Here is a 20224-nt window from a genome sequence, read left to right on the forward strand (position 1 = left end):
TGATTTTGATTTAGACATTATGGTAAGCATATGCTTCAATTTGCAGGTACACGTTAGAATAATGACTTTTGCTTTCTCTTAGGCAATACCCACAACACACCACTCGGCGAATAGAAGTTGAAGTTGCTGACACACCAGAGTTTCTTGTGGCTATTGCTAAGGTACCTTTATAGGTTTTTATAGCTAAACTGAGCTTCATTGACGTGTAGTGTGTGCAGTTTTGCGAGAAATTGCGAGAATCGCAGATTTTTTTTTTAAAACAAGACAGTGTTTGCTTTGCCGTAAAAGAGTTTTTGAAGCTGATTGCAATGCAATGAACTGTGATGCTTGATTTCAATATTTTAAAACTATATGCAACTATGGAACTATCACCAAGTATTGATGCTGTGTATTTTTTCCATCTGTCAATAGATACCGTAGAACCTCTAATTGTACGCCATGGCGCTCTATTTTTCGACCCTTCCTCTATAGTGGTGGTCAATTGGAGGCGACGTTCAAATAGAGGCTGGCAGTGTATTTTCCAAATGGCTCGTCAGAATTTTGGGAAGATAAATTTAGCCCTATTACGGGCGAAGCGAATGTTGCCTATATTTTGCTCTCTTTTTTCAGTGGAGCGATATTAAACCTTTTGGATGCAATAAATCTGCTAACTTACCTCCAACTTGTCAAAGATCTTTTAATAAATATGCATCGAGAAATATCTCTACCAGTTGATATCTATTGCTTGCAATTGACCTGCGATAATACTATTGTCCTCTTTGCCTGTTTCCTTCTTTGCAATTTGTTGGCACATTGAATTTTTAATTCATTTCAAATTTAAAGGCATTTTTATTTTATATCTATATTTACCAATGTTGCATAAAAGCTCCTTGCATTCATTAATATGTTTGCTACAGTTTGCAGCTAAAACTAGTTTTTATGTGCAATAGAAGTGGAGTTATGAGCATTGATCCATTGTAAGCCGTGCTAAGATAGCCGCAAGGATGCTATTAAATAACATGCTAAAAATCTGCATATTTTAAGTTATATAATGATAATCTATCAAATTACACAAATACATATTCATGAACAAGTGACATAATTGAACCATACTTATATTACATGCAGAAACAAAAGCTAACGTTTTTAAAACAAAAATATTTCCATCATTCGCTCGAATAGCTAAGTTTTGATTATTGCTTTCGATGGAGCAAACATCTTCTAGTTGTACGATACCTCCCACAATGTCTTCCGGCCTCAACTTTTCTGCACTGTTGAACTAGTCGATATTAGCGTCCAAACAGCTTTTTGGCAGAGCAAAACTTACGCACTGCATTTAGCACAAATGCAACGCGTAAAAGTTGGCTCGCTAAACGTAACCTTTGGCCCAAAACTTGCAATCTGTTTTTATATGCATGTTCTTCGAAGTATTAAGACCGTCATAAACGCGGAACTACTATTAGCTTAAGGCAGCTAGTATTTATTTTTAGGACGTTGCTTTGAAAGTTCATTTACCATTGTAAATTGGAACCGGTTTTTTATATAGGTACATGTACTTCGAAGTATCAAGACTGCGTTAAACAAAAAAGTACTATTAGCCTGAGACCAATATTGATTATTTCTATCGTGTTGCTTTCAAAGTTCTAACGAAAAAAAGCAAAGGCTTTGAAGTTTGACAGCGAGAGAATTTATTATTATTAATGTAAACGATTCATTATTAATACGATTTTGTGGAAACTTTTTTACTGATCACTTGATATTATAGGTTCATAAAGATCAAAGATAGTCAAAGTAGGCGGTTAAATGGAGATAGCGTTCGAATAGAGGGTGATGCTCTATTTTTCAACCCTTTTCTTTTAGTGGCTGTCAAATAGAGGTAACGTTCAATTGGAGGTGGTGTTCAATTAGAGGTTTTACGGTATCTATAGTTATAGTTAAAAGCTCTTCAAAGTAATTGTTTTTGCATGTTTGTTTTTTGTGAGAGTCACCTCAGGTACACCTACTATTAGGTCAGTCTACTTGTGAGTGATTGTCACCGCCTCTTTTCGTTTATGCAGGCACATATTCCAACTAGAATCTCAACTACTGTGCCAAGTACTACAAAGCCTGAGAGACATTTTGATGGTGGAAAAATAGTTTTGGCTGCGACAGGATATAGCGGGGCTTCCTTGTACTTAAACATTCCAACGACCCACAAAAAGACTAAAGAATATGATTATGAGCTGAGTCTACTCTTTAACAAGTTCATTATGCAGGCCAGCAAACTGCGCACCGGCACTTTGGTCAGTTCTTACTTCTTAGTTATCAGCATTCAAAGTTGCAAGTTCACTCTACAAGCACAATTTTAATATAGTAGACGCCCTCATATTGTAAACCTCATTTTGCGTGAATTCCATAAAGAATGCAAAAGTTTTACTTTCTATTACATAAAAAATGTTACATAACAGAAGTGTCAAGTCAGTGCAAGTTCTTAAATTCTATTTGAATAACAAGAATATCGTAGTTGACCTTGAAATTATCGTTTTCTCTTTTACCACACTTGGGAGAGAAATTGAAGTGTAGGAGTATCTATCTTTTTTGCTTCATTTTAGACATGCAATAATTTTTCTGCAGCGTAGACTTTACTGTCAAGAAAAACGAAAAAAATTGGTTCAAATTAACTTTGAACGTTTATGCTCCCCTTCACTTGACATGAATTTGCTGTCATCATAGACCCTAAACCACACGTAAAATAAATAAATTTAAAAAAGGAAAAAGTTGATTCAAGTAGACATTGAAGGCACTTTTCTTAACGTAACATAAAATTACCATAATCATTCGCCCTTAGAGTGAATGTAAGAGATACACTAAAGGGAAAAGTTGTTGATACAAACCAATAACCCCCAGTTATTGTACAGTCATTAAATTGAAAAGTTAAGTTCATTTATTCTATTTGAAAGGCTAAACAGATGAAATTGGGAAGATCTTGATACTGATTAAGTTATTTACAGGTATTTTATGCTACGTATAACGTAAAATTGCTATTTCCAGTAAGGCAACTGCAATGCCACAATCAATAATATTGATATGTGCATAAAAGCTGTACATTAACTATATTTGTGAGTTATTAGCTATATTTTTGACGTTAACTCTCTCAAAATGGAGTATTTATATTGTAGGGCCATCTACTGTACTGTTAATTTCATGGTACCGCAGTGAGACTTATATAAAGCTGCCTGTTGCAGTTTTCACGTTTAGTTTTCTTTATATTGGTAACTAACAATATTTTTACACTCCTAACTTTAGGACACAGATGCCGCTATTAACGGAGCGATGACCATGGCGTACTATTTCTTTAACCTTTGTCCTCTCTCGCGGGGATCAGCGTAAGTTCATTAGTGAAGTACCTTGTTGTGGTTTACTGTCACTCCTTTACGCTTAACACTTCGCTTACGCATGTAAAATAAATTCCATAATTATAATTTTAATAACTTCTAGTTTGCATTTTGAATTATTCCAAAGGATGTAAAGTAGCTTGTTGTGGTTTACTGTCTCTTCTAAATATTAAATTATTATTATTATTATTATTATTGTATGTTCTGCCAGCCAAAATTTGGAGCTCCGACTTACTGATACGTGTAGTTGCTTTATATTTGTATGCTGATTGAACACTTCAGTCAATTACTTGAAGGATTTGCGCTTAAAAGTCTTGTTGAGTCATATTCAAGTAAATCATTCTGAACTTTGGTTTTTAAGCAGGTTCTGTTATTTAAAATCCATATTTCAGATCATTTGACACATCAGGTTTCTTCTAATTTATCAAAGTGTACATGCATTATAAGCTGTGGCTTTTGATCAGTCATTTAACAGCTTGTCTAAAGTATTGAATATAGAGGGAAAGCAAGAAAGGGGTTAGAGGAGGATGGCGAGAGGATAAGGAGAGAGAAAGAAGAAGAGAGAAAGGAGTAGAGAGGAGAGAGGGGCTGAGAATAAAAGCCAGCCGTAGGAGAGAAAATGGGGAAGAGAAAAATATAGCAATTTAGCAAGAGGATGTGTTTTCTTTTAATAGTTTTGTTCGCAAGCAATCAAAATATTTGTCAGGTTTGGCAACATATCTTTTTTCAACCAAGATTTCAATCGCTTTCAATTTCAAAAGATTTTGCAATCACTATTTAAATTGACATTTTCCTAGTTAACAAAAACAGTAAAAGCTGGTTTGAACACCCGTAATAAAACACGACTGGTATTCTTAAGAATAACCGGTTTGTTCACAGACATATTGCTCTGACAGCTTGACTGCAAACTGCCGCACTCTGCAAAGACTTATGACTAAGATTTTGTGTTCTCTTTTTCATGAATAAAATGTTATTACGATTTTCTTGAAAATCTCCATTCTGCTTCGCAGATCTGTTGGTCTTTCTACACTTGTCGGAATGTTTCTCTCTGTCGATAAAGAGATAACAGCCTCACTTCCTATTGGAAAGATGTTAGACATGGAAGCAACCCTCTCGGGAGCACCAGATGAGTTCAGACGAGGCACTAAAAACTGGTTTCGTCTAGCCAGGTATTGATATTATACAATGAGGTGGGGCTTGACAAGTGGTAGAATTGGTTCATTTGTATGTATAATGAGTTGTAGTTTGATGATTTTTTTAAGGCAGTGTTCATGTGAATGACAGAAAAGTCGCACGGGTCAAGGTCAAGCTTTTCTTGTAGCCTTTTTACAATCCAAATTGAATGGGTGTCTAAACATGAAGAATTAATAGAAGCTGATGTGGAGGCGAGTTTAGCCTGTTTTATCTCGTTAGATCTCACTATCAAGCAACTTAAAATTACATTGTAGATGTTATGCTCTATCCTGAAATTGTTTTTACTCATGAAAAATTGTCGTTCTCATGAAAAAGTTGTAAATAGTTTAATTTCTAACATGACATGTGCATGAAAACAACCATGTAGTTATTCTTGTCTCGGCATTGTCATCAATTTTTAGTGTGGAGGCTCCAGTGACATCCCTTCCTCTAGTAGCAGAAACTTTTCCAACTGTGAGATCCTTGCTAGAAGTGTTGTCATCAGCGCATGAGTTGGATTGTGAGAGATGAGCATCTAGAAATATCCGCCAATTGCAAATGTTTTGTTAAGTTCCCTTCACATCATGTTCATCATTTCAATAAATATCAAGTAGCCGTGATGACTTCATTTCTTTCTCATGGATTTGTCAGCCAACCACATTAGTGTTTTAACTGTGAACAGCTTATTTTTATGCAATCAGCTTGATGGTAGCCAAAGTGGATCGATTGAAAGGTAGTTAACTTTATAATGTGAAATAATTTCAAAAACGCAAGCGAACTGTGACACCCATTGGGAAGGTATATGCATAACCTTAGGCTATATGTAAGTGTTTAAGGTCAGACTGGTGAGTAAGCATATTGGGATATGCAAGATGAAAACATCATTTCATTAGTGTTTTAATAATGATTATTCCAGAATCTAGCTCTAAAGTTGTCTGCTTTTTAATAGCCACTTCTTTGCTTATATTTAAAATGTCTGCAACTATATCATCAAGCAAGTACTTTATTAAAGTATATTCAGTTATGCTTGTTCCCTTGCAGTTGTGTCAACAATATTTGTGAAACTTATTTTAAATTTTGTGGGTTGTTTTGATTTTTATCGCACAGAATTCATGCCTCCAAATTATTAGCCATCAATTTTCTGATTGATCTCTATTGCGTTGTACGGAAGTTCTTTGGACTTTTCTTTCGGTTTTAAAGTTTCCTATTCTACTCTCAAAATGTTTGACACAATTTGGCCAAGTGCAAAGTCGTCCAAGTGCAAAGTTGGTTAACTTATCGATTGCTTCAATCTAGTTTACTACTTAATTCCTGACTGATCTTCATCGTGTCGGGGTCTGATGTTCCTTGAACTTTTCCTTGGTTTCTTTAGTTCTCTATTGAACTCTCGAAAGCTTTGATGCAAGTCGCCCAAGTGCAAAGTCAGTCAAGTTGTCAAAGCGCTAAGTTGCTCAACTCATCGATCTGTTCAATCTAGTTCACTTCAAATGAGTGATGTTGAATTTTGCGTTGACTTGAAAAACTATTTTTGAGCCTAATATTGTGGGTCTATTAATATTTATCTCCTCAATGCATCCTCAGACATGGTTTCAGACAAACTGAGAATATTGTGTAATAACGCTGAGTTTAGTCAAACAGTCATTTATCTTGCTCACAGAACCATGAGTCACAATAGTAGTTTAGTTGGTTATATTACTAACTTTCATATATGTACTGCATGGAATTGCAACAGCTGGGAAAGAAACTTATATAGCTTTATGATTTTCACAATCAGATCAGTAAAGAATACCATTACTATTATCGTAATTACCTATTTGTGCTCTTTGGCCGAAGAATATCATTCTTCATGTGCACACTGGCATATCACGATTCCATTATTATATATGTACACCTACAATTTGATGTGATTTACTTTTTACAGTTTTGAAGTCCTTAAGTATGAGTCATCAGTTTTGAAGATTCAGCGCAAGGTAAATTAAAGAATGCTTGTGTCTTCCTCTAACTGTTTTTATAGTCAGATAATTTTAAAGTTGTATGTAATGGTTTTATATATCTATTAAACTGATTTTCAATTTGGCAAAAATTAGCAAAATTGATGTCATTCCAGTTTGCCACGCGGTATATGAAGGGAATGACTAGCCAAAAGAAGCATTGGATTTTTCTTTTTTTAAGGATGTGTTTGTAGCAGTTTGAAATAATTTGGTGCTCATTTAGTGCAACTTGATTAATGGGCATCTGATTTTTTATGAAAATATTAAAAAGAAAATTTAAGTTTTGGAGAGTTTTTATAGTCTCGATGCTTAAACACATTAATTCATGGCATGTGGTGTGCGCTTGTGTGAGTAACTCTTCAAGTTGTTGCTAGGGTATTAATCAATACTTTCCCCATTGATCACAAAAAAAATGGCTTAATAAAAACTAATTGTTTGAAGTTATTAGCCAACACATCGATTCAGGAGGATTGTCAACATTAGTATAACAATGTGATTGAAGGATTACCAACAAACCACACTGTAGTATGGGCTGCTGCCTGGTATTATATTTATGACAAAGGCTACTAACGAAACCAAATAGAACAAAAAATCAGGTTTACAAATCCTGTGTCTAGAAATAGGCTTGGCTTATGAATAAGTAATTGACTTTAGAATGCAATATTAATAACTCACTGCTGACCATGTAGAATATCAAGCAGAGACATGCGGAATCGCATGGTGCTGCTCATGTATGTATGCAAATGCTCTTTATCTGCACCAGCCAAGTATTTCATGTTACCCGCTACATTTGTGCATATGTTGTCAAGCCAAGCACTGGATAGGCTATCCTCATTCAAGTTTATAGTTACACCAAACTCTTTCTGAAGCAAGGATTTAGCAACTTTGGAGAGATTTTCACCGACGCACTCCTGCCCACCGTGCGTGTCAATGATTTCCTTAAGCAACTTTTTATTGTCTTCAGCTTTTTTTGAGAGTTTGCTGACAACATCGCAGAAATGATCCAGCAAATAAAAGCCATGGTCATTGATCCATTGAACTGTTTCTTCTATGTGTACATAAAAGACAAATGTGTCAGATCCTCTTGGTATATAGTCATCGGGATCTATTTGATATGTTGGATGCACTGAATCCACATGATCACGTGCGAAAAGTTCAATACGTTCTCTACCTGAGACTGTTTGTATCAAAAAAACCTTTGGCACACTAGAGAAAAGTCCACCTTCTGGCCCTTCAGCTTCCTGAATCGCTCGAACAAGATCCAAAATCCGTCTTTTCTGGCATGTTCCTGTGAATTTGCAACTTCTTTCACATTTTCGACCTCGACATCTGTTTCGATCTGTCGAGCTCAGCAAAAACTCTCCAGATTTTTCTCCAGCTGAAATAAGCGCAATTAACAAAAAGCTAGGTTTCGTATGTCGCATGCAGCTTCTAATGTTTGTGATGAATCCCTGGAATGGGGAGCTATCTTCACCAGCTGAAGTATTTTCGGATGTCAGCGCCATACTGTTTCCTTCATTTTCTCCCCATAGTATCAAGTTTTGTGCACCATCTGTCAAACTGAAGGTTCGTTTTAGCTTGCCTATAGTTTTTTCTCGAACCGCACCACTAAGGTTATCTTTTGCGAGTCTGGGTCCATCTTGATCACGAATGGACAGATTCGGAAACTGGTTTTGGTTTTCATCCAATAAATCTTCACTTCTTTTACCAGTGTGAAAATCTTCTCCATGATTTGGAACTACCAGTATACTTGCATTTTCAGGCCTTGTCAGTTTAGCTTTGTTTGTTTGAGACGCAGAATCGAATGACTCTCCTTGAAATTGTGAGTTAGGTTCAAATATATTTGAAGTAGCGAATACAAAAAGACCTTCACCATCAATAGGGTACTTTTCGTCTCTCGACGTTTCTGAACCCTTTAAAGGTACTGTTGCCATGCTGTAGTGTCTGCAAATCAAATAATATTGTTTCATTCTCAACATTGATATCAGTACTACAGTTTTGTTTATCTACCTTTCATTCGTGCTTGGCAGGCTTAAAGTCTTTATTAGTACAGCATATTTGGTTAGCGATAAATTACCTGCTATACTTTTCACTGATCACCCTTTTTATATACAGACATTCCTTGTATGTGTTTAAAATATTACTTAGATGAGAAATATAACATCTAAGAAACATTTTATAAGTATAGAGTTACAGCAGTGTGATGCTAAGACTTTTTTGATGAACTTTTGTCGGAAGTGTTCATCTAGTTATAACCATAAACATATTATGTACTAGTAGTACATTTTGCATGAAGCATAAGCTACATAAGTCATGTGCCTGTTGGACAATCTTTTAGTTGGTTATCTATGAGTGTTATGATGCTCCTGAACTTCCAATGCGTTTAATCATATGAATATGTACATACACTCAAGAGAGGCGTTCTAAACACAGCTGCACATACCTCTACAGTACATATGATGTCACAACAATTTTTGACCACAGATGTCTCATGATATAACATACTTCTAGATATATTCCGAGATTACTAGATCAGGTGTGTTTACATGTAAAATACACACATGTTATCAAAAAGCAACTTTGTGGTAACCGATGTCATACAGCTTTTACAACAGCTGAGAAGCATAGATGTTTACACTGTAAACTTGGGTGTATAAACGTACTTACCTCTAAACTAGAGTAAGAGAAGTTCAGTGATGACTCGATGTGAAAACTGAAGACTTAGAGAGGTAGTAGCTGACTCATAGATAAGCATGAGAATAGAGGAATAAAAACTAACTCTTTGTAATATAACACCTAACAAACGCAAAAGCTATGTATGCACTGGTTACTCAACTAAGTAGGGAATAAAAGCACACTTGCTTGGCATTCACTAGTAGTGTTCTCAAGTTCGCAGTTATTGGAATAAAGGCTATATCTACATCACATTAGTATTATGCGTAGAAGGGCTTTTTATGTTGCCTAATCAAGTAAATAGTCCATTGTTCTACTTTTTATCTAGTAGTTGAAAAGTTAAGGTAAGATAACTTCTACTTGTTATTTAGTAGAATAACCTTACGTATATTTTCCATACCTAATAGTTTATGTGGTATTCATTTGAGAACACTGCTGCTATTTATGATTTTGCCCCGCAAAAATTCTTCACTGCTTTTCGCCAGATATTATGTGATACAGTTTAAACTTTTTAACCCAGATATTACGTGTTACAGTTTAAACTTTCTGACCCAGATATTATGTGATACAGTTTAAACTTTCTGACCCAGATATTACGTGATACAGTTTAAACTTTCTGACCCAGATAATACGTGTTACAGTTTAAACTTTCTGACCCAGATATTATGTGATACAGTTTAAACTTTCTGACCCAGATATTATGTGATACAGTTTAAACTTTCTGACTCAGATATTATGTGATACAGTTTAACCTTTCTGACCCAGATATTATGTGATACAGTTTAAACTTTCTGACCCAGATATTATGTGATACAGTTTAAACTTTCTGATCCAGATATTACGTGATACAGTCGAGCATCTGTGAGCCAGACATTTAGTCAAAGCTCCGTATGCTAAGTAATTTTCTTCTTATACTATAATTGTAGGCATCAGTTTTCTTCCGACTTTCCCCTTTTGGTAGGTTGCCACCACAAATAATATATCCTGGTGCAGGGTGTATTACGACCATTTCTGTGATTCGAACCACAGACCTACTGATTATATGCCAGTGTACTAACCACTGAACCATGACTGCTCCCTGTTTTGGGTCAGAGTAAATATTCTCATAAGAACAGATGCATAAAAATTTATGAAGAATTGTTTGTCACTTTACCTTAGGACAGTAGTTCTTGACCTACTTGAACTTGTTGGACATACTAAACCCACCAGTTTCATAAGCATTTTCACCGTTTTTACCAAAAATTAAATACAATTTTTTTTCATGTTTAAGGCATAGCTATGTTTTACTGATACACAAAATGAACTGTACACTAACATCGCCGTATTCAAAGAACAAAATCATTGCAATGTTTAAAATGAACTGCGTGTAAGTTCATTGCATTGAAAGAATGAAACCGGTACAATGCATGAACTCACAACAAATTACATATTCTTTTATAAAGACTTGATTTTGCAAATCGATGGGATTTCTGCTGTTGCAATTGAAAAACCTTTACCAAACCCCTGAGACTGGCTTGAACTCCTAGGGTTCAACCAAACTCAGGCTAATAACCACTGCCTTAGAGGCATACAAACTGAACTACAGCTACAGCGATGCATCGGTTTGAAAGTAGAGGTAGTAATAGCGGTATGCAGAGTAGCCTGTACAACTTGGACAGGATAATGTGTAAACATGCTTAATTACCAATTTTTTTTGTTTCATTTTCCTGTTCACCTGTTTCTTCATTCTCTGTTTTTAAAACTCAGTTGTTTTAAAATACTTGGAATTGTCTGTTTAAAATTGGTTCATATGTCGAGTTTAAATTTGTTCAACATATATTGACATTTGTTGCAAAATCTATATATTCTATTCTATCTATATAATCTAATAAACATAGAAAGTGTTTCATTTGCCATCTTTTTCCAAATGAGCCGTACTTAGTAGTTTGGTATGAACCTGCAGAGTATGATATATATATATAATGTTGTTTTTATGTAATTTTCTTTAAATCCAGCTTTAAGTAAATGATTACGAATATTAGATTCGATATTTGACTACATGAACTCCTTATAAAGCCTCAGATTCTGGCATTTCTCTATTCATGTTGCGCTAGTTTTTATGTTAAATGAACTTTTGTTCATTTGCAATCTACTTTTGAGATTCTGTTCTGCAAGTCTCAGATGCGTTTTCCATTTGTAAAACTTTGATCACAAGAATGTGGTAAAGGTTCTTATTGTTCTATAAACATTACATCACACAACAACTAGTTATTATTCTTGTTAAGCTGTTTCAGTCTACCAAAATCATCTGAATACAGATTGACTGCTATTAAAAGCATTACATGTCTGTTTGAAGTAATATTTGAATTTATATTAGCTTTATGAATCTCACTAAAAAAGCCGTGCTTATCCGAAGCCAGGTTACAATAAAAGATCTCTTCTAACTAGACTTGAACTCATGACCTGTACAACAGGAGACCAACACTCTAACATCTGTGCTAATTAACCATCTTCTGGGACATGGTAATAATTGTGCAAATAGTTATTCTATGTGCTTTATTGGCACCTGATAATCTCTAATGGCATGCTAGACTGACAGGGTACTATTAATTGTAGGATCAAATAAGTCACAAAATATGACATGTACAGTAGTTATTAGTTATTTTATTATTACATTATTAAGAATTGTTATTATTAATACTGACAATAATTAAATAATATCATGAAATATGTTATTATTATGTTGCCTTCAATTTTCAATGTAAAAATCCTTTCGAGTATAATACTTGTCATTTTATTGGTGATCAATAAAAAGTTTCAAAACTCTACCTGAATGGCTAGGTGCACTTTTAAACACTTTTATCGTGTAATTTTAAAAAGAGCCAAATATTCTCATTTATTCAAGGCTTCTAGTAGCAATGAAAGTCAGCAGCCAGCCACATGTTTGTTACCAAGCTAGGTCATTCAGGAATAAGTAACATACGGTATATGTCATGTTATTTACAATATTACTAGTATCTTGTTTACCATTGGCTGTGTAATGTTTGATTCAATGAACATGTTAGTGAAAAATGAAATAACGCACTTGACACTGACTCATTTAACACAAAATCCAACCGTTCTGTTCGAAATGCACATAGATATATATACCTATGGTATATATATCTATGGAAATGCATCAGTCTTCCTCTGACATAACTCTTGATGCTGACCTCGCTAAGAAATATTAAAATTTTATATATTTTTGCCAAACTCATCCAAATACCGCCTGTGACTAAAGCTGCAAGCGCATAAAATGAGACACATTGACCTGAGTTGTCCTTCCTAAACAGACAAGAAAAATACATTTGTTAATTTTATAATAAAAATCTATCTCGAAGGGAGAGGCTATAAACTGAGATGCATATATGTGTATATAAATACTTATGTACTGTGAAGAATTGAAGAGCTCAACATAGTATTATGCCATTTAACCTAGAAGTTACAAAGTCATATACAAGATCATCAGTAATCATTCATTAGCTTTGAACATATTTGTTGGTCAATAGGTGTATGTATTTTGTTTTATGTAGCAGTAATACAAAAATAATATAAATTCTATTAAAACAAGTATCACTGATATTTTGGCTAGAAAATCAATTTCAGTTAATTGCTGTCTTTATAAAAGGATATGTAATAAGCTGTGAGTTTATGCATTGTATTAATTTTGTTCTTTGAATACAGAGATGTTAATGTAGTTCCTTTCGGACAATAATCAAACATATCGGTTTTGAATGTAAAAAAAGTCTTATCTTGTTTTTCAATATGTTACCAGTTTGCTCAGTTAATTTAACAAGTTAAGAACTGTTTATCTAGTGGTATATCCAATTAACTAGAGAGTTTGTAAAAGTAAATGCATTTCATTCTTCATAACTGAGCTGGTGCCTTGTATCAGAACTACTGTTCTCTTGGCGAAGTATTTTTGCTTAGTTTTTCTAACACTTGAATTTTTGTTAAAGGATCAGATCTAAATATTGCTCTTTATGAGTTTTGTATGTGTTTATTGCAGTCAGTAACCAAAAGCCTGTGTTGACTACATGTAGGTGTCTGCAGCTTGAACTTCCAGCAGATTACAAGTGGCTGACTGATGACAATGAGATTAGGGTTAAATTATAAGAGCCCAGTAAGCGAGAAACATGCAATGACTGCAATCCCAAAGTCTAGAATGCTTTTTTCTCAAAGCCTTATAGACTGGAAAAAACAACTTCTTGTCTAGTATAAGTATTCCCTTTCTCATCGAAATTAAAGAGTCATCCAGTTTGGAGGAGAAAGGCTTTTAATGTTTAGCGTACAGATTTAAACATATTCTGAGCCACTACATAGCTTACTAACTATAAACCTATAAAGCAAGATCATCGTAGAGGGTAAAACTAGTGTAAATGCTGTTGGTAGTTATGGAAACTGTTGTCTCAAAATGTCATACATGGAAAGGCGGCGACGCATCGTGCTGCTAATGTATACACGCATGTGATCATAGCAGACCGGATTTTGACCTGTACCCTTTACTTGGCTACTATTTATCTCCTCCTCCTTAAGCCATGCTGTAATGTTTGCCGCTGTGGTGGTACAGAGGTTATCTAGCCAGCCATCTATAAAGCTATTGAGATTTAACTCCAAGTCTATATCAAGTTTATCTCGAGCTTGTTCAGCAATCGACCTGAGCATATCTTCATCTACTTTTGCCATCTTCTTTGCTGCAATAGGAGGAGTAGTCGTGGAAACAGAGCCGATTTGATCTCTCTTATTTTGTGGTTTATCCGAGAAGACGGAACTCATCATTTTGAGCATTTTGTTACACTCCGTGATTTTCTGCCGCATGGCTTTTATGGTCTCACAAAGGAAAGTTATCAAGTAGAAGTGTTTGTTGGTCTTTATCAGCCACTCCATAGTTTGTTCAGTGTGAACGTACAGAATAAAAGTGTCTGAGCCTTTTGGCGTATAATCATCTGCACAGATCTCCGGTTTATCATCATCACCCATTTTGTCTTTTGTAACATAGACTCGCTCACTTCCTGATATCGTCTGAATGAAAAAGATTTTTGGTAATCCTATTAGATCCCCGTTTTCATCATGCGCCTCAGCAATGGACCTCAATAAATTTGAGACACGTCGAGAGTGGCACTTCTCCTTGCAGATGTGATTAGGGGTAGGGCAACAAGAAGCTCCTGATGATCCCCTTGCTCTACCCATCAAAAATTGACCAAATTCGAAGCTCGGGGCCATCAAAAACACCATGAGAAAACTTGGATTAATTAACTTTCTTTTTTCCAGGATATCTTCAACAAGATCTTTTACAGTGTCCGTTTCTGTGTCAAACAATGTAGATGTAAGGAGGTTGTCTGGCTCACCATCGAGCTGAAAGGTTCCTTTCAGCAGTTTACAACTTTTCTCAAATTCATCGTGATAATGTTCAAATCTGATTGAGCAGTCAACCTCCTTTTCAGTTTGAGTGGTGTAAGTGAAGCGAACGTCACCCGCTGAAGCAAAAACGAACAAGCCTTTGCTGGAAATGTTGTATTTGTCTTCCCTCGGAGGCTCTTGCCCTTTTAAGATTACTTGTGCCATTCTACAACAAAGATATTGTTCGAAGCAATGGGTGTTTTAAAAAAGGGAGTGAAAGGGCAAATCCTACACATTTTGAGAATATAGCTATAGGCAAACAGCTTTATTTTAATCAATTTAATTCTTTCCAAATTTCTGCATCTTTTTAATTTACCTATGCTAAATGTAACTGGCTAAATGTTAAAGGCTAACCGTTGGCTTTTTTGTTGTATGATTGTTGTGTGACATAATTTGAAAAGCCCTTCCATTTGAAATGAAATGATTTCCAATAAAGTAATATGCCTATATATATATGTACAAACAATTTTCTTTTTATCTAATTCTTTTGATACGCACTGCTAACGAGCTGCTAAATCTGACTTTTGCTACCTGTCAACACCAGCATTGTTATATAAATGATGACTTAACTCAAAACTAAGCAGGTCAATCTTAGGTGAGTTTTGTTTTTCTTTCAACCAAGCCAACTTAAATATCACAAAAACAGCATATCCAAAGTCTCTTATTTTAAGCTGTACCAAAAAATATAAAAACGCCCAATTTTATTGCTACATTTGACTACATGAAGTACTGCTTAGTTAGCAATCAAGATATATAGTCATAAGCACATCGTATGAAGGGCTGACCAATAAAAGAGGGTTTTGATTGATTTTTGTCAGAAATTCGAGCATGAAGACATTTCTGTTGTTACACAAATTCCACAACAGGTGACATAATGCCATTCGTACCATAAACATCATGAGTCAGTGTAGCATAAGGCTGAATCACACTATATCGTCATATCTCAGAATTGTCCTCTCGGTGATTATTCATTGCCTATGTACACATGATAACATGATAATAGTATGATAACATCATCGAGGCAACGCGGATGTTTCAGAAAACTCTCAAACTTTTCCGATATTTTACCAAGTGTCCACGACAGTCTATGCAATGTGCACCACTTTTGAGATGGTTATTGGCTGTCTATATCTTCTCTCAGTGAATCGCTTGATCTATACTTCCCTTCACGATAGTTACTGCGAGACTAACATTTCATTGTTTCGAGATTCATTGTATATTCAGAACACAATGACGCAGATATTTGCTAATGGAAACATGAACGGGTTTGTGAAAGTGTTAACATTGTTATCACAGACACCAACATACTGCGATATAGTGTGAACCAGTCTTTAGTAACTGCTGCTGTTTGTTTGGATACTCAGACTGGTAGACGTAAGACAACTTTGGTGTTCCTATATGTACGCTCGGGTCCTGCGTAATAAAATCTCAAAAGAATAGTGGTTATTGAATAAAGTACTTCGCAAATGTATGCTCTGTTCTAGGTGTATTCATAAAATAGAAGTTATCTTCTATATGTTTCTTTCAAAGATTTACGGTTGACACGCTAATCTGTCTATAACTAGTTACCGACACAAATAAAAAGTTTGCAGCTTGTCCCGAATGAATTAATATATGTAAATCTCTAAGTCCGTGTGTATGTAGTTCAGTTTGTCCAGCTATAGCTATTAAAATATTGGAATGAAGAATCCGTATCGCAGAAGATTTGATTCATTGAGCGATATATGTCGGTATGTGGGTGAAAATAAGCTGCCGCTCTCTGTGACCATATTACCACATCAGGCAACCACATTACCTCTCATTGTTTATAAGTTGATTTTTAATACTCGTGCAACGTCAGAATTTCCGCTAGTTTGTCATAAAGCAAACATCTGGTTATTGTAACCTATAAACATCGAAACTTTTACAGCAATATTAGTTCATGACTTTTAGAGGTGATCGACAATGCATTTGCTTATCATATGGCAAGGGACTCTACTGAACTCATTTAACACTTATTGTCGACTACCACAGTCTTTACTATAATCTTCCATATCATAGTAAGAATCATGCCCGTCCCCCTGCTCCAAACTACAGTTGAAGGTTTGGGTAAAAGAATGCTTTATACATGATTCAAACTCATGCCCTTCAGCATGGAAGACACACTAACATCTGCACCAGTCAAACACCTTCCGGTCGCCCAGAAAAGTTGTGCTAATAGTTATTCTCTGTGTTTTATCTGCACATCTGACACTCCCGTAGGGTACAATAAACTACCAGGATACTAGTAACAATAAAAATTCCTGTTTATTCCTCAAAATTGTTATGCATATGCAATTGAGATATAAACGCCTCACATGTACCTCAATAGCGTGCTTCCACAGCCTAGAGAATCTCAAGATATCCTTAATCACAGTAAGCTTACTACTATTTTGTATCTGCCAATATATCTTGTTTGCATTCCCGTACAAGTTGGGTGTATACATAAGAATGTATTGGACTATAGAGATTTGTAAGTTATAAGCAGCATACTTGCCCTTCACTAACGGTTTTAGATCTTTGACAAGCTACGGTATTAAAAGCAACGTTGAAGCCAATAGAAGCTTGTTTTTGCTACCAAAGTTATTGTGTAGTAAACCCTATGTATACAGAGTCTTCTATAACAATGGAGTAGCATTGTAAAGACGAAGTTGGCGGCTAGTTAACTGACTCCGCCCATAATTCTTACATATCCAATTGTCTGTTATACAATTACACTGACTCCGCCCACAATTCTTACATATCCAATCGTCTGTTATACAATTACAAAAGACTTATTCATGTTCTATGAAGGTTTCAAAAACTTTACAGAGTTTAATGTAGTCTGGCAGGAGGCTAGATACGGAGTGAGCAGGTAGACTCGCCAATCAAATGGATTAAAATATTAGTGCTAATTGTATAAGTGCTGATACGAACAATCATCTAATATTTCTGAGTGCTGCTTGTGAAACAGTTCAGTATAATCATACCTAGATTTAATAAAAATGGGGCAGGTGTCGTCATAAGCACACGTGATGGAGTTTCTTTTAGATTTTACCATAAAAATATATATGCCTGTGATTCTATATATATATACTACATATGTATTTAGGATCAAAGAATTAACATACTGACCACAGAAAAAGGCGTCATAGTTGTAAAGACATTAGAACCAAGTGATGCTAAAATCCTTTTTCCTGCACTGAACAAAAGCCTAACATCTACACTGTTCATGTGACATATAATATTTTAGTAACTTGACCAATTACAAGGTGCAGTATCAGTGAACGAATCTATTTTGAAGCTATGAAGCTATGCTTTACTTTGCATGCATCTAAGGCAGGGGTTATTAACCTGAGTTTGGTTAAACCCTAGGGATTCAATGAGTCAGCCTCAGGGTTCGGTGAAGAGTTCCCAATTGCAACAGCAGAGGTTCCACCGATTTGCCAGATCATGTTTCTATGAAAAGATATGTAATTTGATGTAAGTTCACACATTGTATTGGTTGTATTTTTTTAACACAGTGATGTTAATGCACAGTTCACTTTGTGTACCAATAAAATATATACTTGTCTTGACTGTGAAAAAAAATCCTTTTTAATTTTTCAATATGAAATTGGTTGGCTCAGTTAATTTAATAAGTTAAGAACCATATATCCAGTGGTATATCCAATCAACTACAGAGTCTGCAAAGGTCAATTCATTTCATTCTTCATAATTGCGCTGGTGCCTTGTATCAGAAATCATGTTCTCTTGGTGAAGTATTTTTGCTTAGTTTTTCTGATTCTTGAGTTTTTGTTAAAGGATCAGATATAAATATTGCTCTACTTTTTATAAACTTTGTATGTGTTCATTGCAGCCAGTAACCAAAAGCCTGTGTTGACTACAGGTAGGTTTCTGCAGCTGGAACTTCAAGCAGATTACAAGTGGCTGACTGTTGACCATGAGATTAGGGTTAAATTATAAAAGCCCAGTAAGCGAGAAACATGCAATGACTGCAATCCCAAAGTCTAGAATGCTTTTTTCTCAAAGCCTTATAGGCTGGGAAAAAACAACTTCTTGTCTAGTATAAGTGTTCCCTTTTTCATTGACATTAAAGAGTAATCCAGTTTGGAGGAGAAAGGCTTTTATTAGTTAGCGTACAGATTTAAACATATTCTGAACCACTACATAGCTTACTAACTATAAACCTACAAAGTAAGATCATCGTAGAGGGTTAAACTAGTGTAAATGCTGTTGGTAGTTATGGAAACTGTTGTCTCAAAACGTCATAGATGGAAAGGCGGCGACGCATCGTGCTGCTAATGTATACACGCATGTGATCATAGCAGACCGGATTTTGACCTGTACCCTTTACTTGACTACTATTTATCTCCTCCTCCTTAAGCCATGCTGCAATGTTTGCCGCTGTGGTGGTACAGAGGTTATCTAGCCAGCCATCTATAAAACTATTGAGATTTAACTCCAAGTCTTTACCAAGTTTATCTCGAGCTTGTTCAGCAATCGACCTGAGCATATCTTCATCTAATTTTGCCATCTTCTTTGCTGCGATAGGAGGAGTAGTCGTGGAAACAGAGCCGCTTTGTTCCTTCCCACTTTGTGGTTTCTTTGAGAAGACAGAACTCATCATTTTGAGCATTTTGCAACACTTCGTGATTTTCTGTCGCATGGCTTTTATGGTCTCACAAAGGAAAGTTATCAGGTAGAGGTGTTTGTTGGTCTTTATCAGCCACTCCATAGTTTGTTCAGTGTAAACGTACAGAATAAAAGTGTCTGAGCCTTTTGGCGTATAATCATCTGCACAGATCTCCGGTTTATCATCATCACCCATTTTGTCTTTTGTAACATAGACTCGCTCACTTCCTGATATCGTCTGAATGAAAAAGATTTTTGGTAATCCTATTAGATCCCCGTTTTCATCATGCGCCTCAGCAATGGACCTCAATAAATTTGAGACACGTCGAGAGTGGCACTTCTCCTTGCAGATGTGATTAGGGGTAGGGCAACAAGAAGCTCCTGATGATCCCCTTGCTCTACCCATCAAAAATTGACCAAATTCGAAGCTCGGGGCCATCAAAAACACCATGAGAAAACTTGGATTGATTAACTTTCTTTTTTCCAGGATATCTTCAACAAGATCTTTCACAGTATCCGTTTTCATGTCAAACAACATAGGTGTAAGGAGGTTGTCTGGCTCACCATCAAGCTGAAAGACTTCTCTCAAGAGTTTACAACTTTCCTTATATGCATTGTGATAATGTTCAAATCTGTTTGAGCAGTCAACCTCCTTTTCAGTTTTAGTTGTGTAATCGAACTGAAGGTCACCCGCTGAAGCGAAAACGAACAAGCCTCTGCTGGAAATGTTGTATTTGTCTTCCCTCGGAGGCTCTTGCCCTTTCAAGAGTACTTGTGCCATTCTGCAACAAAGATATTGTTCAAAGTAAAGCCCTTTCAACTCACGTGATATGAACATATTGCATACAGCATCTTACATCTTACGTAATATGAACATATTGCATACAACATCTTTCAACTTACGTGATATGAACATATTGCATACAACATCTTACATCTTACGTGATATGAACATATTGCATACAACATCTTTCAACTTACGTG

At 35.5% G+C, this 20224-nt stretch overlaps 2 protein-coding genes across 3 annotated transcripts in view; one reads left to right on the forward strand and one right to left on the reverse strand.

Annotated features, from left to right (window-relative positions):
• Nucleotides 1-5191, forward strand: part of LOC137400128 (tetratricopeptide repeat protein 13-like) — a 61026-nt gene extending 55835 nt beyond the window's left edge. For both annotated transcript variants that reach the window (XM_068086441.1, XM_068086442.1), the window contains exons 16-20: nt 83-161; nt 2037-2261; nt 3265-3344; nt 4364-4522; nt 4949-5191. In XM_068086441.1, the coding sequence (XP_067942542.1) occupies nt 83-161; nt 2037-2261; nt 3265-3344; nt 4364-4522; nt 4949-5057 (652 nt within the window). In that variant the 3' untranslated portion in view covers nt 5058-5191. The remainder of the gene's footprint in view (nt 1-82; nt 162-2036; nt 2262-3264; nt 3345-4363; nt 4523-4948) is intronic.
• An 8125-nt stretch (nt 5192-13316) lies between these two features.
• LOC137400187 (uncharacterized) lies at nt 13317-17124 on the reverse strand. The gene is made up of 2 exons (XM_068086507.1): nt 17120-17124; nt 13317-14774 (listed from the first exon to the last, which is right to left on the reverse strand). Exon 2 carries the CDS (start codon nt 14771-14773, stop codon nt 13601-13603), a length of 1173 nt encoding a protein of 390 aa, XP_067942608.1. The 5' UTR covers nt 14774; nt 17120-17124; the 3' UTR covers nt 13317-13600.
• Nucleotides 17125-20224: the final 3100 nt, after the last annotated feature.

Source organism: Watersipora subatra, chromosome 7 (genome assembly GCF_963576615.1).
Source record: "Watersipora subatra chromosome 7, tzWatSuba1.1, whole genome shotgun sequence".
NCBI lineage: Eukaryota > Metazoa > Bryozoa > Gymnolaemata > Cheilostomatida > Watersiporidae > Watersipora > Watersipora subatra.